Source organism: Ahaetulla prasina, chromosome 1 (assembly GCF_028640845.1).
Source record: "Ahaetulla prasina isolate Xishuangbanna chromosome 1, ASM2864084v1, whole genome shotgun sequence".
Classification (NCBI taxonomy): Eukaryota; Metazoa; Chordata; class Lepidosauria; order Squamata; family Colubridae; genus Ahaetulla; species Ahaetulla prasina.
In genome coordinates this window covers 122,287,329-122,310,739 of record NC_080539.1, presented here as the reverse complement: position 1 = coordinate 122,310,739, position 23,411 = coordinate 122,287,329, and the positions used below count along the sequence as shown (strand labels likewise).

At 38.8% G+C, this 23,411-nt stretch overlaps 1 protein-coding gene across 3 annotated transcripts in view; it reads left to right on the top strand.

The window, feature by feature from the left end:
* The window catches only part of GRIK2 (glutamate ionotropic receptor kainate type subunit 2), a 510,695-nt gene that overhangs the window by 250,195 nt on the left and 237,089 nt on the right, over window positions 1–23,411 (top strand). For all 3 annotated transcript variants that reach the window (XM_058174749.1, XM_058174739.1, XM_058174730.1), the window contains exon 6: window positions 6,261–6,434. In XM_058174749.1, coding sequence (XP_058030732.1) covers window positions 6,261–6,434 — 174 coding nt within the window. The remainder of the gene's footprint in view (window positions 1–6,260; window positions 6,435–23,411) is intronic.

Below are 23,411 nucleotides of genomic sequence, written 5' to 3'. Positions count from 1 at the left end.
TTTTGGCTGCGTTTGGAAAATTCTTAATTCTTCTCATTAAAAAGGTAGCATAGTATTTCCATATGAGATAAATCTGGGCATGATAAAAGGGAAGATGGAATGGCTAGTTAATATTGTGCCTTCTTCTCTTCCCATAATGAATAAATTAATATGATTAATACACTTGGGACAGGCTAAACCAGCTTTACACCTCCAAATGTGCCATGTTTTTATATAAACATTCTGGAGTAATATTCTTAACTGCACTGGAAAGAATTAGATTGTTGAAAACAGACATAGATTACCCCTAGATTTTCACTAGATGGGAAAAATAGTGCATGAAATTGAACATTATCAATTGGTCAAGAAATGGAAATATTGAAAAATCAGAATCTCTTCCCACTGGTCATCCAAGTCTGCTTTGGAGATTTGAGAGACAAATTTAGGAAAAGATGAAACTAGAGAAAACTGTAGTAGTTTGTTTTAACAGCACTTTAGCAATCCTTATTCTGGAAAAGATTATCTTGATCTTTTTTTTCATTGTATTGGTTCTGTTCAATCATGCCAAAACTTTTCTGCAAGGTTGTTTGCTTTCATGTTTTGTGGTCAGTAGTGCAGGAACATGAGATGTTACACTGCCATAATTGCATTTAAAACTTTTGCTAACATTTTAAGTATGATCAACATAGCATAGCTTTGAATATGACTTCTGGTAGATGTGTTGATATTTACTCCTATCTTCCATATTATGTATAGCAAGTTATCTAAACTTTCTACTATTTCTAATAATAATAATGTTGGAAACTTGGGAAAGAATTTGGGTGAGGAATGTTAAATTTACACAAGCGCAAAATATGAGAGAAAATTTTTATAAGATGTTTTATAGATGGCATTTAGACCCCAAAAAGTTGTCATGTATGTATCCTAATGTACAGGCTAAATGTTGGAGATGTGATTGTGAAGATGCCACTTATTACCATATATGGTGGACTTGTAAAAAAGTTAAAGCATTTTGGATTAAAGTATGGTGGATCATGCAGAACATTCTGAAAAAGAAGATTAAGTTTACTCCACAGTTCTTTCTACTAGGAATAATTATGGATTGTACAGCGATAGAGACTAAATTGATTTTGAACTTAATAACAGCTGCAAGACTTTTGATTGCTCAATATTGGAAGAAAGAAGAATTACCTACAATTGAAGAATGGACACTCAAAGTATCAAATCTGGCAGAAATGGCAAAAGTTTCTGCTTATTTGAAAGATTATACACAAGAAAAATATATTTTAGAATGGAAAATGTGGATTGATTATATTCAAAATAAGTATCAGATAAAAAAAATATCAAATAGCATATGAGTAAATTTAGGAAATATTTTGTATTAGATATATTTTTGAAGGAGAGGGGAATTGAGAGTGTGATTATGTGTGGAGTGACTAGAGATTATAATTTAAGATTTATTTTCGATTATGATTGTTAGTTTTGATACCCTGCATTTTGTTCTGGGAAGTCGGGGGTGGGGGAACTGGGGAAGTCGGGGGAAGGGGAACTGGGGGGGTTGAGGGTAGAGGATGGAGTGATGGTTAATGTACAGGGATTATTGAAGAAGTATAAATATGATTGTTGGTTGTTGTGGTGGCGAGTGACTGGATAAGGTGGTGACTATACCATCTGCCGCCTGAGACTGATTTCTATCGATTGTTCCCACCCAGAGAGCTGGCGGCTCCATCTCGACCGGCTAGGATGGGACTACCCGCCGGGTTTTCATCATGCGGACTTTTTCAGCGGCTGACCTTCTTGGCCTGTGAGATTCCCCTCTCTCACAGGTTTGGCCCTCCACGTTATCGAGGGCCCACCTTGAGGACAGGTTTTGGAATCCCAAGAGGTGGCATGCTAAAAATAGGAAGCTTAGGGGATTTTTAATTAAGTGTTTTAAGGGGATTTTTAAGGGGAGTTTTAAGGGGTGGGAGGAAAATGATGGGTTTGGGTTGGTGGGTGGGATAAAGGGTTGGCCAGATCCTGCGAGTGCTCGCGTCGCAGATAGTATAGGTCCGGAGACGGGGATAGAGGTGGGTGCCCGTTCATCAGATAGCTTTTCCATTGGCACTGTAACTGGGAGGGGCAGATATGGCAGAAGCAGGGGACCGTATCATGTTCGGGGAGTGCGGGATCGTTATTTGCAAATGGTCTCGCACTCCAGTCCCTCTGACTTTTCCCGTATCTCGGGTGGCCAGGTACCTCAGAGCCTGGATCTCCGGCTGATGCTATGCAATGCCAGGTCTGTTGTAAATAAACCCCCCTTCATTTACGATCTCATACAGGAGGGGGGTATGGACCTTTTTGGCATTTCAGAGACCTGGTTGGGCACGGAAGGGGGGGTACCCCTTATAGAAATGTGCCCACTGGGTTTCTGTGCGTTCCATCAGCCGAGGACCCAGGATAGGGGTGGGGGGGTGGCGGTTGTTATTAACGAAGATCTGCAGCCGAGGGAGGCCACTGTACCACAGATAGCCGGCTGTGAATCCCTCTTTGTGAAGTGGGGTCGTGGGATACAGGTGGGCCTGCTGATCGCGTACCTGGCTCCCTGCGGTGTGACAGCAGCCCTGCCTGAGCTGCTGGAGGTGATAGCCGGGCTGGCGGTTGATACCCCCAGACTTATTGTTATGGGGGATTTCAACCTGCCATCGCTCGGCGAGGCATCGGCAGCAGTTCAGGATTTCAAGGCCTCCCTGACGGCCTTGGACCTGATCCAATTAGTTGATGGTCCCACTCACATTGGAGGAAACATGCTGGACTTAATTTTTGTCTCTGGACAGTGGCTGAGTGATCTAGATGTAAGGGAATTAGTCGTTCAACCCTTGTCATGGTCTGATCATTCTCTTCTTCGACTGGATCTTTGAACCACCTATCCCCATCACAGGGAGTCGGAACCAATACGTTGGTTCCGTCCCAAGCGCCTGATGGACCCGGAGAGGTTCCTAATGGAGCTTGGGCCTTTTCCTGAGGCCCTGGCCCACGACTTGGCGGAGGAACTCGTCACCACCTGGGAAAGGGTGGTGGCGGGGGCCTTGGACTGAGTCGTGCCTTTGCGGCCTCTGACCCGGCGCTATTCTCGACCGGCTCCTTGGTTTTCCGAGGAGCTGAGAGAGATGAAGTGCTGGAAAAGACGCCTGGAGAGTGTCTGGAGAGCCAGCTATTCCGACTCTGATCGAACACTAGTAAGGTCTCATATTCAGACCTATCTAGTGGCGATAAGGGCGGCAAAATGGGGATATTTTGCCGCTCTCATCGCATCGGCAGATAATCACCCAGCCGCCTTGTTTAGGGTGACCTGCTCCCTTCTTTTTCAGGGGGCCAGGGAGGACCCCTTGCAAGGTTGTGTTGAGGATTTTGGACAGTATCTGCACGATAAAATAGCTCAGATTCGGGAGGGGCTGGACACAGACTGGGTAGATTCAGACGGGGGGACGGGGGCAGGTCTTGAGGTTGTCAGCTGGAGGAGTTTGATCCTGTGGCTCCCGAGGACATGGACAGGATACTGAGGAGGCTGAGAGCAACCACATGTTTACTGGACCCGTGTCCCTCCTGGTTGGTACTGGCCACACAGGAGGTTACATGAGGCTGGCTTCAGGGAATTATTAATGCTTCTTTGAGAGAGGGTGTCTTTCCGGCTGCCTTGAAAAAGGCGGTGGTGAGTCCCCTCCTCAAGAAGCCTTCCCTGGACCCGGCTGTTTTAGCGAACTACCATCCGGTCTCCAACCTTCGCTTTGTGGTGAAGGTTGTTGAGAGTGTGGTTGCATATCAGCTCCCTCTGTACCTGGATGAAACTGTCTATCTGGACCCGTTCCAGTCAGGTTTCCGACCTGGTATAGCACAGAGACAGCTTTGGTCGCATTGGTGGATGATCTCTGGAGGGCCCGGGACAGGGGTTGTTCCTCTGCCCTGGTCCTATTGGATCTCTCGGCGGCTTTTGATACCATCGACCATAGTATCCTGCTGCTGCAGCTAGAGGGGTTAGGGGTGGGAGGCACTATTTTTCGGTGGTTCTCCTCCTTCCTCTTGAGCAGTTCGCAGACGGTGTTGGTGGGGGGGGCAGAGGTCGACCGTGAGGCGCCTACTATGTGGAGTGCCACAGGGATTGGTCCTCTCACCCCTCTTGTTCAACATCTATATGAAGCTGCTGGGTGAGATCATCCGTGGTTTTGGGGTGAAGTACCAGCTGTACGCTGATGTACATTTCCACCCCAAACCACCCCAACGAAGCCGTCAAAGTGATGTCCCAGTGTCTGGATGCCATGCGGGTCTGGATGAGGAGAAACAGGCTCTGGCTCAACCCTTCCAAGACCGAGTGGCTGTGGATGCCGGCATCCCAGTATAATCAGCTGATTCCATCGCTGACTGTGGGAGGCGAGTCATTAGCCCCCACGGCGAAGGTTCGCAATCTGGGCGTTCTTCTGGATGAATGGCTGTCGTTGGAAGATTAAACGACGGCCGTCGCCAGAGGAGCTTTTTATCAGGTTCGCCTGATTCGCCAGTTGCGTCCCTTCTTAGACCGGGATGCCCTATGCATGGTCACTCATGCCCTTGTCACCTCCCGTCTGGACTACTGTAACGCTCTCTACATGGGGCTCCCCTTGAAGAGCACCAGGAGGCTTCAGCTGGTCCAGAATGCAGCTGCGCGGGTGATAGAGGGAGCAAGTCGAGGCTCCCATATAACACCACTCCTGCATAGGCTGCACTGGCTTCCGGTGATCTTCCTGGTGCAATTCAAGGTATTGGTTACCACCTTTAAAGCGCTTCATGGCACGGGACCTGGTTATTTACGGGACCGCCTACTGCGACCAACGGCCTCCCAGTGACCAGTGCACTCCCATAGGGTGGGCCTCCTTGGGGTACCGTCAGCTAGACAATGTCGGCTGGCGACCCCCAGGGGGAGGGCCTTCTCTGTGGGGGCTCCAACCCTCTGGAACAAATTACCACCTGTTATTCGCCAACTCCCCAATCTCCGGACTTTCCGACGTGAGCTGAAAACATGGTTGTTTCTTCGCACAGGACTGGCCTGATAATTTTAATTGGGAATTTTAAACAGGTTTTAAGGAATAGCCTAAATTTAAATTTCATTTTAAATTATTTTAATGTTTGTATATTGTTTTTTATATGGCTGTAAACCGCCCTGAGTCCTTCGGGAGAAGGGCGGTCTAGAAATTTAAATAAATAAAATAAAATAAATAAATAATAAATAAATGATTAATGTAGGGTCGAGCTACCATTTTAGAATAGTGGGGAGGGAGAAAGGAGGAGAGAGTAGGAGGTAGGAAAGAGGAGAAGAGGGAGAAGAGGAAGGATGAGGGGTAGAAGAGGGAGAAGGAAGGTATAGGGTAGACAGAGGAGAGGTTGTAGATAAGAGAAGGGGAGGAAGGCTGGAAAGTAGAAGAAGGTAGAAGAAGGAAGAGAATTAAAAGGAAGGGGTGGTGACTGGGCAAGCCCGACTAATTGTATATGACTGTACATTGGATGAGTTGTTGGATATGAATGTAAAAATAAAACTTTTTATAAAAAAATAAAAATAAACTTTCTATTATTTCTCTTAAGCCATTTGTTAAGGGGAGCAGGAGAGAAATATTATAAATGCAGACAAGCCTGAAGTTAGTAATTATGACACCAAAGTGACAAAATATGTAGATGCTCCATCATAAAATCCACCTTTTGATTCTCGTATCATAAGATTGCACACAAGTTTATAAGAGATGGAATTTGTATCATATCACAAATTTCATCACATACTTGGCTTGTGTAAGTAAATAAGTAACATGTGCATTATACAGGTTTGAGTTTGTTTGGCTTAGGAACTTCCTTTTGTTTCCTAACATACACATTACAACCAAAACTTTGTAAAAAGATTTATTAGAGCAGAATTCTTACACAATCTTTGGGTAATGAAGATTCATGGATTGTTTGCAAATAGCAAAGGTTGTGGCTCAGTGACTTTCTTTAACAAACTATAAATGGCCATGTTACTAGCTTTGGAGTTTTGTTATGGCTTAGTGCACATGTGGACACATCTTACAAGTACCACACATTTGAGATTTTCATTGGGCATTATTATCAAATAATTTAATTCGCAGCTGTATTGGTATCACATATGGTTGTCAAACACTTCAGAAAGTACACAAACATATTGTTTTGTTATCCTTGTTACGCATGAGAGGAGAAAAATGTTTGGAAATGGAGAGATTATGTATGGATGAAAGTATCTAAAACTATTTTCTCCTTTTCTTTAGGACCTCTTTGCTCTTGATGTGGAGCCTTATCGGTATAGTGGAGTAAACATGACTGGTTTCAGGATTCTAAATACAGAAAATACCCAGGTGGTGTCCATAATTGAAAAGTGGTCCATGGAACGGTTGCAAGCTCCTCCAAAACCCGATTCAGGTTTGCTGGATGGATTTATGACGGTATGAACACCAATTAACCTACACTTGTCAAATATTTGATATGATTTCATATTTTCCTCTTTTGTATCTTGGATTGTCTAACTCTTCACTAAGATAGAAGTTCTCCTTTATGTCTCAGTTTCGGATTTTATCTTAGTTTCTGGATCTGAAAAGTAAAGTATAACTGTCCACTTTAATACTCCGACAAATGACTTGAACAGCTTGGTGAGATTATGTACCTGACCGAACCATATACCTCAGCCATACATTATGAATGTTTGGAGCAAATGCTAAAATGAACTATATTAAAAGGATCTCTATATTCATGCTTCTGGTTTGAGGTTGTGTTGATAAGCTGCTGGCCTTCCCTTTTCTAGTGTTATGCAGCCATGATGGAATAGCAAATGATCATCATTCTTGCTGTGAATCATGTATTGTTATGTATAAGACAAATACCTATAAAGGTTTTCTGAATGAATGAATGAATGAATGAATGAATGAATGAATAAAACAATCAATCAATCAAACAAACAAACAAATAAACAAACCAATCGATGTATTCCTATACCCACAGAAACAGTACAGTGCATGTAACAGCTCTATAGGACAGCTAGAAAGAAAACTGTGCTGTCAAATGCATCATTTATACTGCAATTCCTGAGTTGATGTGAACCCTAAATGCTAAAATTAGATAGTCAGTGAGTATGCCCTGGCAACTCATCTATATATATGCATGTGTGCATTGATGGCATTTCATCCATTGTGGAGCAGAGATCAGATGTGGCTCAATGCAAACTGAGATCTCTCTTCATAAATGGACACACTTATTCAGCTGGAAAAAAAAGTGACCTCTCATAAAAGAACCCTGAATGTAGTTTGAAGCAAGTCTATATAGATTTCTTATCTTTACTTAGTTATATAAGAGGAAGTCAGCATGCAGTAGATAAGGAATATAACAATGATGGCTAACCTTTTTGTCATTGTGTGCTGAAAGTGGCTGCACCCATAATGCAATGCACACACGGCCCCCGTGCCCTGCCCCCACATGCATGTGCATGCAACCCCCCATGCTCCCCTGCCCCCCCCACATATGCATGCAACCCCTCCCCCTGCCCCGTTCTGGTCCTAGTAGGCCTCCCTGCAGCCTCCTGGGACCAAAAATGGACCACTGGCGGTTGCTGTTTTTGGTCCCAGGAGGCAGCAGGAAAACCTGCTAGGCCCAAAATGGGCTGTGGGAGGGGCCATTCCCCTGCACTTCCCACGCCCTCCCCCACACCCCTCACGCATGTGCAACAGCGACCCAAAAATCACCTGGCCGGCAGGAGACATGCATGCATGCAGGGTGGAGCTGAGCTGGGCTATTGCGCGTGTGCCCATAGGGAGGGCTCCATATGCTACCTGTGGCACACGTGTCATAGGTTCACTATCACGGGTATAGAAGTTATAAAAATATTCATTATACCTTATGTGGTTTTGATCATACTGTATGTTTAACCCACAGGCTTGTCGTTTCTTATGGGAATTTCCACAACCCTAAAGCTAAAGGCCAGCTAAGGCCTGAAATTTATTTCTGTCATTTCAACCTTTTGACCAATTGTCATAATTATCAGAATCCTGATCAACACCATGTCCTCTTTTTGAGAATTTCAGCCACTACAAACTTTACTGCATCCTTTTATTTTTGTGCTGAGATTTTTATAATTAAATATTTGTGTTTGGAAAAAGACCCAAGGAGGAGTCAGAATTTGCTTTCAAAATAAAGAGTCAATGCTAGTACTAGACCACTTCCTTTTTTTTAATACACTGTGTTTATATTGCTGAGACACCTCATGTTCTCTTTTTTCATAATGTTATAAGACAATAGGAATCTCATTGAACTTCCCTGTGTCTGGATAAGAAAGACCCATTATTGGTATTGGTAATACAGTCATTTGTCACTATATAAGTTCGCAGAGCTTATGCATTTCTCTCCTGGCTTTATGTCAGAGCTTTGGTTGGAAATAAAGAAAAAAGGAATTGGATTCATTTATGGAGTCTCATGGCTCAGTTAACCTCTTTAATTGGTTCCTAGGAGCTATCATTGGAGCCTGTCTATTCAGCCACAAAATAATGAATGTTTTGCGTTTTGTACTCAAGTAGGGAGCCAGTGGTGTAAGGCAAAAGTTTTCAAGGAAGTCTTCTTATGTCTTTCTCTTAGCTATATGTTTTGCAGTGGCAAGAATATTACAATTGTTGGCGGCTTGTCTCATATTGTGCATTCATTCTTATGCACAGCTATAGGTTGCTCTTATATGAGGAATGCTTCTACATTTGTATTTTGCATGTAAGAACAAAATTGGTCTTAGTATGTGGTGGGACAGAGTCCATGTGTGGTGGTTCAAGAGACGAAATGGTCCATAGATATATTAAACCTGTAAAATCTGATAGTAATAAAAGGAATGGATAGGATAGAAAAAAGAGAGAGACGTCATATGCCATTTAGTTACATGTTCTATACTCATCATTAGAGATTAGAATTATAAAGAGGGATAGAGGTTTTTTTTACTTAGTTGGAAGCTTCTGAACTGTTCTTTTCTCTCTGGAAGAAGGAGTTGGATGAATATTAACTGAACGTTTAAATGCCCGCTAAGACCAAAATTAAACTTATTTAATTGCCATCTTAAGTGCTATGAATGAATGAATGATTTAAGCATGCCATTCTGGTTCTTGGTGTGATACAAAAAGGCTTAGGAGACATACAACATAGCACTTTGATGTTCACATGTGCTGTTTGGGTCAAAGATTACCCTTCCCAGCATAAAAGATGGTGAATATGAGATTTACTAGAAGGAAGGAATCTTTCCTTTATTAAATTTATATAGACAACCATATCAAGTATATGACTCTGGGCAGCTAAGAAAAATGAAATAAAAACAATAAACAAAATTATAAATAACAGAAATAATAACTAAACAACCACAATATCACTAACAACCATTGCAGACAACACAGTCCATTAATGGCTCACACACAACATCAGGATCCAAGACTTGATGGAAAAACTGGGTCTTTAAGATTTCTTATATGAAGCTTTATCACTAGAACCAGTCTATAAATATAAAGCATGCTTTCAAAACAAGAGAGGATGATTTTATAAATGAGGATAATTTCTTGTCATAAAGAGCTTAGTGGTACCTTATTTCTTTTGGATGGAGTATCTCAGTGAGGCGAAGTAAAAGCTTATAAGACAAATGAATGTCTCATAAACATTATAAGGGCTTAAAGGAAACACAGATCTCAGTCTTTTTGAATGGGACAAGGTGGCAGCATTAAACATCAAGTTCCTTGAGAAAATTAATGTACCATATTTTTCAGAGTATAAGATGTACCTTTTTTCCCCAAAAAAGAAGGTGAAAATCTGGATGTGTCTTATACTCTGAATGTAACCCCACCCAGCTTCTCAAACAGAGGTTTCAGAGGCTGAAAAAAGCAACAGAAACAAAGCTTCAGAAAAGAAGCCCCCAAACAGAGGCCCGAACAGAACTTCAGAGGCTTTTTTTCGGAAGCTGTTTCGGAGGCTTTCAGAGGCAGATTTTTTTTTTTTCTGAAATGGAGTTTCAGAAGTTTCTGAGGCAAAAAAAAAAAGCACACACGCACACACACACACACACAAAAGCAAGACACAGAGCTCACAACCAAGGAACAAACCTGTTGCTAAAATTCACCTCTGGGAAGAGCTGACTGGGGGTATTCTGGGAGGCCGATCCACCTGTCAATCATCTTTTTTCTTATTTTCCTCCCCAAAAACTAACGTGCGTCTTATACTCAGGTGTGTCTTATACTCCGAAAAATACAGTATTTCTTAGTAAATTGAGCACTGCAGGTACAGAGATTTGTTCTTTCTAGGAATGAGGGAAGAGAGAGAATACCAAAGAATTCCTCTTATTTTGTTTAAATGTGGAGAGATAAATCTCTTGAGTTCAGTTGCTTTTCTGTTAGGAGGATCTTGCTATTTGATTTTAGTACAATGACATTTTAAAACCTTTGTCTGAGGTATTCTAGCTACATGAATTGATTTTGCACTGGAAAGGAAAGCTTTCTAATGAACTGATTCACATTTGGGCCATGTGTATGAACACTGTAGTTTGAGAATTGGTCAATAAAGGCATGTCACAAATATTGTTGCTAACACTTTATGTTTAATGTTAGAAAGAAGAAAAAACTTTTGACCTTTCAGTTCATACACTTTTGAATGGAAAAAAAAATGTACTGACTTCTTAATTCATCCCTGACTTTATTCCGGTGTAGAAAACCTGTTTGTCATATAATTTTTAATAGGTGTAAAAAAATAGTAGCTTTTTATATATTTTAATAAGCAGCCTAACATTTAAACATTTTCCATTACAAAAAAAGTACTCCTGTCTAGAGTGAATTTTTTGCATGGTCGCATATAAGTAAAAAAGAAAAGAACCCACCATTGCTTCACTTGTGAAAAATCCTGTTATAATTCTGCTCCTGAGTATTGAAAGCTTGATGGAATTTATGTAACTTCTTAAACTTCTCTTCATGTCTTTGTTTCACAAACTATTGTAGTAATATACAAATTGTTCTCCAGTCTACCTCACAGCATGCCTTGGAAATTAATTAGACAATGTTAATATGGTACTTAAAAATATGAGGTACTGCATCATTATTAACATAGAAATCAAAGATATTGCCATGTTGCTTAGCTATATTTAAGTTACATACTATAACCAGAAAGGATTTATAGGTTAAAAAGGAAGTTACTTACTCAGTAGAAGGGATTTCTGTAAAACCTTCAATGAAGAATTTTCTGTGAAATTAAAAATAGCTTTCAGATAGTAAATTTTAAGAAAGAATTGTTTGTAAGATCCAAAATCTAGTTTCACATATAAAATAATATTTTATTTCTCAACATTTGGTTAGCTCTAAGGAGTATAGGTTTTTCTGTCTTTGTGGCTCCTGTAAACTTATTCCTGGTGCTCTATTTATGAGGTCTGCCCAAGATGACCATGTCTGGTATCTCCTAGACAAACATGGCTCATAGACATTAAATGCCAAGTCTAGCTAGACTCTAAAAACAAGTAAAGCAATTCTTCATTCTTTGCTAAAGTGGCTTGGACAACACTTTCCCAACCATCTTCCTCCTCTTTCCATTCCACACCTCCTTCTACTCTCACACTCTGGTTGTCCTGTTCTCTGCCTCTTCTCCTCCATGTCCCATCATTTTCTGCTCTTTCATTCTCCCTCTTTCTGGTGCTCAGGCATTATAATCATCATAACAGGCCACCTCTTCTGTAGCCTTCCAGTTCAGGATGAAGCTCCCCTTCTTCTTGTTCTTGCATTTTAAGCCATGCCTTTCCTATTGTAGGATTCAGCCTTTCTTCTCCCTCTTTGCTCCTGATCAAGGACCCAAATCTCATCTCCCTTCATTGTCTCCAGATCAGGATTCTTCAGCCCCAGCTACCTGTTCAGCATAGGTACCTATCTTCTTACAACCATTGTTGCTGTTGTTACAGTTTCTAAAGAGGAGGCTTCAGGAGAAATATAGTTGATACTATGAATTTGCATTTATGTGTGCTTATCTAGGTGCTCTTTGTATGCATGCATATGAATGTTTATATATGTACAGTATATGTATGGATGTATGGATGTATGAATGAATGTATGAATGTGTTAGAAATTGATTGGGAAATTCAGATTCAAGTTCCTACTTGATTCCTTCAAGTTCTTATGCTTTAGGCCTAAGCTACCCCACAGTATTGTGGTGGGGTTAAAATAAAGGCGACTCAATTCCATGTCAACTACCTTGAAGTTTTAGAGAAAATATGTGCATGTAAATGCATAAATAAATATATGGTTCCAGTACACATGAAATAAAACACTAGCTACCTTAAAAAAAAAAGTCATATTCCAGTTCAGTCCTTCTCTTGGCTATTGATATTTTATATGTAATTTCTTATCCAAATAACTTCTCAGTTGGTTAAAGTAAAGTGTTGGGATTTGGTTGTATGACTGCTGAACCCTTTGTGATTGTCCACAATAATTTTCCTCCTAAATACATTTCAGGCACATCTTCAGTTGGCTGAAAACTTTAAATTTCAGATTCTTGAATCTGTATAAAATATAAGTACAATAACAAAAAAGCTTAGGCCAGATAGAATACACACACCTAAAATTTCTGAGAAGATTAAAAAGTAGTCATAAAATACAATAAAGTGTTAGCAATATAATTAATATGGGAATAGTAACATAAATAGCAGTGGCAATTGCCAAGAGTAGCACTAATTTTCAGTTATTGTTGGGATGATTATAATGGTGGCATAAAATTAGGAAACCGAAACATCAAGAATTCTGGTCAGATAGCAGTAAACATAAGCACTGTATTTTCTACCACATAAGGGTTAGATGAAGGTCTTCCAAGACTCCCTGTTAACAGAGCAAGGAAGGAGCATGTGGCTAAGGGACTCCTGAGAAACATCAGCTCTTCACCTCTGACTAAATCTTGCACTCCACAGAACAATATAATTGTGAAGTGGTCCGCCTCACATAGAATTGAGAGGGGGGAAAAATGCTGCAGTGCAACATTAAAACTTCATAAATGCTAAAGAAAACCAAAAGGGTCACAATTCTATCTTTAGATTATTTGCTCAGTAGGTTTCAGAAAGCATTCTTTATATACACAAGGACATTTAGGAACTCCTAATGTGTTTTGTAAGTGGAATTATTTATTGCCCTATCAAAGGTCAGCCTTTTACTGTCTATCACTGAATGCTATCTATTGCAAGTACACTGTCATTCCAAATATTGTTTATGTAAAATAAATCCAGAACAATGCTTGTAAATATAAATTATTATTACTATCTGCCTCTACTTAATTGGAACATGTGATAGCAAGAAAGTTGTTTCAATTTCCTATCCCCTGGGAAATTGATTTATCCTAATGCTACCAGTGGCTGACTATTTGAAAAAAACACATTAGCATAAAAATCTGTTTAATGGGTGTGCATCTAGCTAGTGCCAATTAGTTAAATGCCACATAGCCAGGTGTTTGTTGACATAAAATTGTGACTTCTGGACACATGGAAAGAAACCAACTCAAACATACATTAGATTCTTTTTTAATGAACAGTTCAGCTGCCTCACTCAAGAAAGAAGAGCTTTTAATGGGAGAGTCAATTTTCATTAAAGATGGACAATAATGTGCTTTAAAATGTTACACAATGTATTTAACACCTGGTCAGAAATCACAATTGTGTTTAGAGTGATTCCCTTCCCACTTGTTGATTATTTTTGCCTTAAAATCTGATTGTGTGGTCTAAAAATGAAGCCATAGCTGAAGTATTGAATAAGTTACTTTGTTCTCTCTCTCTCTCTCTTTCTCTTTGTGATCAGTTGAATTGGTTGTTATATGTTGACACACTCAAACTGGTTCCCATCTGATATGTGTGCTGTGGCTCTCAACATTCTCTCCTTTATGTTTGGAGATAGATCCATAAATTATCTGTTCACAAAAATGGCTTTCAGCCTGCATATCATCTTGTCGGAATCTTATGTGTCCTGCTCAGAATCATCCAGTGAATAAAGCTTTTCACTACCAAGCCAACAGTTTTAATAATGGTATGTTAGAAAGAAAACACATAAGAAATAGCTTGGCATTCAGCATAAAGATTATACAATGAACTATCATATGTAAGTAGTTTTGGGATATGTCAAAGCGTGAGTCTTAGCTTTACATATCTAGGTTTTTGGACATTCTTTTGATTATTAGATTTTCGTGGGGGGGGGGGTTTGTAGCTATTCATCCTAACACTGTACCTTTAAAATGTTCACTAATAATCTATAATTAATCTATAAATCACAGTCTGTATATTACACTGAATTATTCTTGGGATAGGGATTTTTGGTTTTTGAAAAGTTATATATATTTTAGATTTCTTCTCCCTTCCCCGTCCCTATCATCTAGCATAAAAATGATAATTTTTTTCCAGAGACATATTAGGTATAGATATTTATTCCCAGCAACATACTGTATTTCTTTGTACTTACATAAAATAATAATATATTTTGCTAAACAATCAAGGGTATCCATCAAAACCATAAATTCTGTTCATTGTAAATTTGTTAAGTAATTACTATCATAGTATTTAAGGCAGTCAAAAAAGCTTAATAACATTTGAATTTATGCTCAAAGCTATACCAAATTTTGTTCATCCAAAAAGATGTTCCGCATTTTGGAACAAATGGTATTGCAAAAACGAACACTGTATATTAGAAACTAAAATAAAAGGAATATTCTATTGATTATTCTAACATTTTTCAGCCGGCAAAATATCTTATGTTATCATTGATATTCAGCTACCAAAGTAAATGTTACAATATGGCATTAAAAAGAAGGAAAAACTGATTTATATCAGTATAAAATGAAACTAGGTAACTATATCTGATGATAGCTAAAAGCAATTAGCAAGAAAAACTAAATTAATGAGTCTTCAGAGCCTGGGGTCATCTTAATTACATATACTTAGCTGTGACTTGCAGTAAACTGTACTTTGAAAGATTAATATGAGGGCAATTGGCGCGATTAAGTTGTATGATATTCCTGATAGTCTGAGGCCTAAATTTACATTTTTTTCCTGCATATATACTCAGTAGCCTATACTGTATATCTATCAGTTTTGGGATTAGAATATAGGTTTTATTTATTACCGCAGTTTACCCCCTCTTAAAAAAGGATAAAATCAATTGCATGTCATTTTTAAAAGTATCTTTTAAAAAGTTTTATTAATAGGGGAACTAGAAAATTAGCCAGTGTTTCTCAGTTTCACCAGCCTGTTCTAAGTCTAACTGCAGTCAATGATAAGAGTGTTGAAATAATGGAATCTGTGGTGACCTGAGAATTGTTTTTAACATTTAAAATATTTGTAGTCAGAACCTGCAAAACCATCAAACACTACATTTTGCTCTGAAGTGTTCTGAACTTGGAACAAAAGAGATCAGATTTCTGGACAAAACTAGAGACATGAGCTATTCTGCTACATCTTGAGACATTTGAAATGATCAATCTGAACTTCTAGCTTTTCAAGTCTGTAATGTTTTTTATACTGCCACTAGCTACTGTGAAAACAAAGTAGACAGCTGTGTTGCATTTATATTTGATTCTTAGATAAATTAGTGATCTGAGCGACTAATTATACAAGTATTAGTCATTTTGAAAAATAAAACAACCCCATTTCCTCTTATGTAGAGAGACAGGATTTAAATTATTGTTACATGTTCACAAAGACAATGAGAACATAAGTTAAATGTAATTTAACTCTGTTGACAAAATCCATGTTTAATTTCATTTAATTGATAGGCATGACACATGCTTAAACTTCCTTAAAACGTGCTCAGTAACCATAGATGTATTCAGTTGTCTTGCATCCCTTTGTTGCATTGTTTGGCAATGCAGTTTTTTCAGTCACCATATTTGAGAAATCAGATTGTCCTAAGTACTTGATTTTTTAATTTTTTTAGTTGCTTATGGTTTGAATGTCAGGCGCCTGTATTGATTTACATGTGAGATCAAGAAAAAAAAGTTGTTCAATAAAGCAGCAGCAAATAAAGCAGTATCAGGAGAGAAGTTTATTTGTCAGAATTCTAGCTATCTGGTTTATTAGACTTTTGCTTGTACTTAATTGCTCCACTGGGAATATTACTCAGTAACAGCTACACAGCTAGTTCTGTCCTCAGATTTAGCAAAGGAACCTTTTAGGTAAGTTATCTACTAGTGGAAAAGCATTACATCTATATGGTTCCTGCTGCTTCTGTTGGGCTACTGTCTGCTAGAATGAATAACATTGTTCAGAACTGCTTGACAGTTAGATTATTGTAACATTTATCTTTCCCCAGTGGAGCCACAAAAAAATTAGAATGCCTCATTTGTTGCTTTCTAATGTCATGCACATTATTTTGGGAGAAAAATATACCTATCCTTTATAGTACATTTGAAAATGGAAATGCTGGATTAACTGCAACACAGTAAAATTTGTGATAAATCCATGCCTTAAATTCATAAGAATTAATATGACATAAATGTCATTTCATGGATAATACTTGTATCTACTTTGAGTTGAAAGCCAGATGTTTGTAATTTAATGAGGTGGCACAGGTGACAACTTGGAAAGTTACCTAGGAAATATTTGAGTCTCTGGATCTTAAGCAAGTATATAGCACACTTAGTGATGTTCACTCTGCCGCATATGGTTTATGTAGGACTTCGCCCTGCTGAGTAAAGTGGCCAGAGAGGAGACATCAGCTTTGGAAAATAGTCTAAACAAGAAGCACACCCAGCTGAACTAACTCTAATTTATTGTAAGGTGACATGAACAGAACTTTTGGAAGTCTGAAAGCACATATCTCCCACATTGCCATTAGAGCCCACAAAACTAGAGAGAGTCCTTCTGAGATGTTTGTTATGCTCAAATTCCTGCTGCAGGCTCAGCTGCTGTTGCTCTGACCACTGTTCTGTCTGCAGCACTTCCTCCTGTCTCAAATTCAAACTCATTCCCACGTACCATTACATCGTGAAACTGCCTTTACAGATAGATTCTGTCTGTGCAGTACAAGAATCCAGAAAATATCTGTTCTGGGTTTCAGCCAGTGGTAGGATTCAGCCGGTTAAGGTAGTTAAATTGCTGGCTCTGCCCTGCCCTGCCCCATCCCACCCCTTCCACGAGTCCTCACACACCCCATATTGACTCACACGTAACTGCAGGGAGGCCTATTAGGCTCAAAATGGAGCATGGGGTGGGCGGTGCACTCCCCCATGGCCATTTTTGCTCCCAGGAGGCTTCAGTGAGGCCTACTAGACCCAAAATGAGGCATGGGGAGGCATGTCCCCCCCCGCGGCCCGTTTTGCTTCCAGGGGGTTGTAGGAGGCCAGGGGCTGCCTGCCACACCCCCTGGCCACGCCCACCATGGCCATGCCCACCCAGTTGGGCATAGAACCGGTTGTTAAATTATTTGAATCCCACCACTGGTTTCACCCTATCAAGAGCATATGGCTAAGTGTTCTGAGACTTCTTCTTTTCTAGAATAGGAGAGGGTAGATTCCACTCTCATTTCTTCTAGCAGTCTATCACAATTTGGCTTTTCTGGAAAGCCTTTTGGGACTGAATTAGTGTGAAAATGATGAGTGCCAAAATGGATGTTAATTTGTTAGGATTATTTCTGTTTGATTTTATGATGCATGCACATACAGTACATACAGCCATAATTTAAATACTATTAAAAACAGGAAATAAAAGTGTCTTTCGCCTACCTTTTCTACTGTACAGTCACCTTTGATAACGAAGTATAAAATGTAGTGGAGTTTGTAGTGTAAATAACCTTCACTAAATTCACTAGGTTTGCCATTCAAGACAAATTCCTTGTATGTCCAATCACACTTGGCCAATAAAAAATTCTCTTCTCTTCTCTTCTATACTTGTAAATGCAAATTGCAGGTTAAATTTGTTATAATACATATGTGCAACCAGATGATATGGCTCTCATCTAATTTATGTTTATCAGCTGAAATACTTGGGACATTCAAGTTTAAATGTCAAAGACAAATTTTTAGCATGTACTTACTGTTGCCAATCAGCCACAGCATACTGTGAAAGATAATCTTCTATTAGAAATTGTATACTTAAAAGAGAAAAAAAACACTGAGATTTTCATGCAAAGCATTTATTAAAAGATCTTGGATGTCATATCTGTGTGAGGCAAGAAGTTAATGATTCATTTGAACAGCTGATTTGCATCTGGAAGATAACAAAAAGCTTCAGCCAGGTTGGTTAATATGGATTTTTTTAATGTAGAACTTGAATTAAAAAGACTAGGCTGTTTTTAAATTTCTGAATAAAGGGGACAAATGAGAACAGAGTTGTAATCTTAATTAGTGGTTATTTGATTATTAGGAAATGTGTAAAAAATTTCCATTTAAAAGTGTTGCATCTGAAGTTAAATTTGATAATATGGTTTTTTTATCTGTGGTCTCAGACTTATAATAATTCCATATGCAAACAATCAGACACTTGGAATACACAAGTAATTAATATGACTGTATGAAAAAGTCTTTGAAGTGTTTGAAGACCATATGCTTATTTCCAGCTAAAATAGGTTTTTTTTGTGTGTGTACACATATACACACATACATATACATATACTTCTGAATAATATTTTGTGAAGTTGTGATTTTCTTGGGAAGATGGAGAAGACTTTTAATCATCAAAAATATAATTACAAAGAGGCTTTTTTTTAAAAAAAATCTTATATAAATGATCAGAACTACAGACAAATAACTCCTCTAGCCATTTAGAAGTTGTAATCCTAAATTTGTGCTTTCACATGTCTTGGGTGAGTAATGTTACAATTCACCATCCCATAACATATGGCCGTTGATTATCTACTAAAGTTTTTGTGCTTTGGGAACAATATAGAATCATACAATATCAATGACTTGTTTTATTCTTCCTTTGCTTATCAAGAATGTTCTCTGTTTCGTTACAGAACAAAAGGAAATTTAATATTTCAGGAAACAAATTATAAAAATAGAAAGATTGATGGTATCTGGTAAATGGAACGATCACCATTGGAGAACTAAATTCTTCATGTTTTGCTGTCTGCTAAAGCAGCCTCCTTTCATCACACACACCCAAAAAAATACTCACTGCCAAAAACACTTATTTTATTTACGTTTCTTCATGAATTCATATTTGCTTATTTTTATTGTGGACAAAACTAGTGTCTGAAAGTCATAAATTAACTCATTGACATTATCTTTGCCAAAGAATTCATGATAGGGGAAGTTAATAATTCTGTTCAGTCTGATGGAAGAGACATCAAGCTAGTGCCTTGAATAAATGAGAAGGATATTACTTACATATTAAACCACTTTATCCGCCTTAAATACTGCGTTACTGAAAAGTAAGTTTGGCAGAAAAACTTGTAGGGCATTTTTTTGGATAAGTTCCAAACTTTCCACCACTTCACTGTATTTGTGGAAAAGACTAAGCTTTTCCACAGTCCATGTAGTAAAATGGGACTGTGCTTTGCTTTCTTCATTTCCTCCTTCCTATTAACAGCATGGGAAAGGAACCTATGGCTTGAGAAAATAAAACAAATAAGCCAAAAATATGCATTACTTAAAAGGCCTGTAGACATGTAAAATAACTTATTTTGTTTGATCACTTGGGAAAATGTGAAAAAAAAAGTGGAGGGTGGGGGGGAGAAATACCTCAGCGTAGATAAGAGGCATTGTGTAGGCCAAGATTAAATAACAAGACCTTCAACAGGCTGTAATATTGTGAGTTCAGTGGGCAGTTAGGTACATGAATGGAAGCATCATGCTGGGCTAACATACATTTTGGTTCCAATTTATTCAGAGTCGGCAATTGAACATTATGATATGAATAGCAGCATTAAATGCTGTGAAATTCCCTGCCAGAAATCAAGCACTCTTCAGTCCTTTCTAACTATAAAATGAGGATCCAGATTATGGGGGCAATATGCTGACATTTGTAAACCGCTTAGTCTTAGATAGCGCTGCAAAGCGCCATGGAGCAGTATATAAGTTTAAGTGCTATTGCTACTATAAAACAATTCATTGGAGGGGTTTAATAGCAATAGTAATAGTAATAGCACTTAGGCTTACTGTATACCGTATACTGCTTCACAGTGCTTTGCAGCCCTCTCTAAGTGGTTTACAGTGTCAGCATATTGCCCCCAACAATCTGGGTCTTCATTTTATCAACCTCAGAAGGATGGAAGGATGATTCAACCTTGAGATTGAATTGCAGGCAGCTGGCAGTCAGCAGAAGTAGCCTGCAATACTGCACTCTAACCATTGCACCACCAGGGCTCGTGATAGGGGTAAAAGGCAGAAACTGAAAACAAATGACTACCCATTTAATACTTCCACTGATTTCTTTCCTAAGGAGTCACCACCACCATGATGGTGGCACTTTTAATTTTCATTTCACAATCAGGCTCAAGCTGTTTATAAGACAGAGCAAAATGTATCTGGCTTTTTGTCTAATACCTGCCAGCTCTGTTGGTCTGTTTAAGAAGGTGTGGAAGAAGAAACCTTTTCAGATTTGTCATTAATATATATCAGTAATGTCTCTGGAATAAAATTCAGATACTTACTGATTCCACATATCTCTTAAAAACAATATATTCATTTTATCTTACAAAAGTATCACTTTATAATAAGTTATATCAATTGTACTTGTTTGGTTTACACACACACACACACACACACACACACACACACACACACACACACCCTAAATGAAGATTACTAATTGTAACATTTTCACAAGATAGACAGTTCTGTAAAATATGTGAGAGTTGGTTCCATGGTTTATATCAAAGCTTAGAATTTATTGCTAGGTTGTATAAATGAGGAAAATTCTAAAATGCTCACCTGAATCTCTGTGAGGTCTAACTTTTGGAGGTTATCTATTATTATTATTCTTTTTCTTCCTTTTCTTTTTCTTCCTCTGCTTTTTCTTCTCTTCTGCCTCTTTTAGAATACCTTTACTTTCAGAATTGTGTTTATGGCAGCTTTGCCATACACATGGTATACTCTGCATATCAAAACATAGGGAGAAACAATGTCCTAAATAGATCTTAGAAACCAGCATTTCCTAGATTTGCAAAACAGAATTCCCCAGCCTTGATTTTGGTGCTGAAAACAAATCAATTTGTTTACAGCAATCTGCTGTAAATATTGCTCATTGTACTGTCACAATCTTGTCAGAAGGGACTTCTCATAGTTAATGTATCAACTCAAAACATTTTATTACACGTGATCTGGCTCACAGAGCTCTTGAAGAAACCATTTATCTTTTGAATGCTTTGGAGATGATCATGTCCATCTGACTGGACAAAAATGTTATTTTAAAAATTGATGTCAGTCTGTTACTAAGAGGTTCTTTATTCCCACGTAACTGCTGGATAGCTTTTTTCCCCCCCCAATAGGTTGTGTGAAATATTATAAGACAGTAGAATATCATTGATCTCAGAATAAAGTAAACTAAAGTAGAATGGCAAAGCTTACATTTTTTAAATAGTTGTTTGGCACATCCCAAAGTATTTGGTTGTGTTAAATATCAGTATTAAACACTATCTGTGTTTCTTTCAGTTTGTGATTTATACATTTCCTATGTTTATATACTAGCTTGCCAAAAACATTGTAAACATCGTTCCTGCTTATGGTATATATACTTTTCAGAAGAAAGCTCTTGGCAAACTTTTTTTTTTTGAAAAATTAAGTGTTGGGAGAGGAAGAGGAGAGAAAAAAGCAGCCTCTATGTATCTAATGAGGAAGAAAGATTTGATAAACATTTCCTTCTTCCCTCCGCCAAGGTACAAACAAAATAAAGGCTGGAAGTTAAAATATTTGCCAAAAATAGAAATGTGATATATGTTGCCATCCTGGAAGACAAAAAAACAGGTTTTATACGTTGCACTGTCACATTGTGCTTTGAATGGTTTGGTTTAGTATACTAACTCATTGATTATGTTTTGTACAACATGGCTGATTTAATAACCAATCAATAGGTTAGTCATGTGTGATGGATTACAGTAATGCAGTAGGTTCCCTGGAAGGTGGGAACACATTCCTAGGAGAGACAGTAGAGTCTGGAGCTAGATTCGAGGAAGAGGGAGAGATTTAGGATAGTAATTCCCTAGAATCTCCCAGGGTATACCCACTAGATATGGGTAATATAGGTTTAAAGAATTTGACTGGATTGTTTAGGTCATTCTCAGACTAGGCCTGACATCGTGCTTAGCACAGTAGATTGGCTTACATTGGCTTTTCAATAGTAATATAGGTCCACAAGTGTTGTGGCCTGCCAGCAACCAGCAGAACTGGTGGCTGACTCAGACAGTGAGGAGGTTTGGGAGGAACATGGGCCAGTCCTGGAATCTGGAGAAGGCTCTGATGAGTGCTCTGCATTGGAGGCAGAGATGGAGCCAGGGCCATCTGATAGTTATCAGCTGCCTTCAGAATCTGATATCAGTTGGGCAGAATAACAGCTGGAGCCTGTTCCCAATATGCGCATGTGCAGAGCTGCCAGGAGAAAGGAACAGCTAAGGAACAAGGGTCGTCTTGGGAGTAAAAGCACAGGTGGACTGTGAATGGCCCCTCCCATAGGGAAAAAGAGGAGTGAAGGGGAGGGGAGTTTGCAGGAGACAATTAGTTCAATTCATTAGGGTGAAGATCTGTTCCTGACTTCTTGCCAAGTAATTGCTGCTACAGTGTGGCGTTTGGAAGATATCGGCCTGGCAACTCTCCAAGCCTGATAAAGGTCTGTAATTGTGAAATCTCATGAAAGACTGTTTGCCAGGACTTTGCTGGAGAGGAATTCCCTTTAACCTAAATAAAAGAGGTTTTATCAGGACAAGGAGTCTGCTTCATGATCTTGGGAGGCCTAGATCAGAACAGCAAGTAAGTAACAAGTGAGTCATGTTGTTTCTGGCAACAGCAAACTTCATTCCCAAAGAATAATTTGTGGATGAGTCCCAAGTCAGGATTCCGGCTATCTCCATAATGAGGGGTCCTTGGTGCTCTCTGAGCTTAGTTGTTTTCTTGCAGACATTTCATTACCCAAACTAAGTAACATTATCATAATATCCATAATATCTCTATAATAAAATTCTGTGTGGAATTCTTAGTACCCTCTGAGCTTGGTTTCATTGCCTCAGTTTTGATCATATTTTCACCACAATTGGCAGTGCAAGCTACTATACACGAATAGGCAGCAAACCCTCTCTCCACTGACACTGATGGTGTTACCTATTTGAGTAATGAAACTTCTTCAAGCAAACCACCACACTCAGAGAGTGATATAAGAACTGCACATTTCAACATTGAGCCTCAAATATTCTCCACCTCCTCCTCCTCCTCCACCTCCACCTCCACCTCCACCTCCTCCTTCTATTATTATTATTATTATTTTA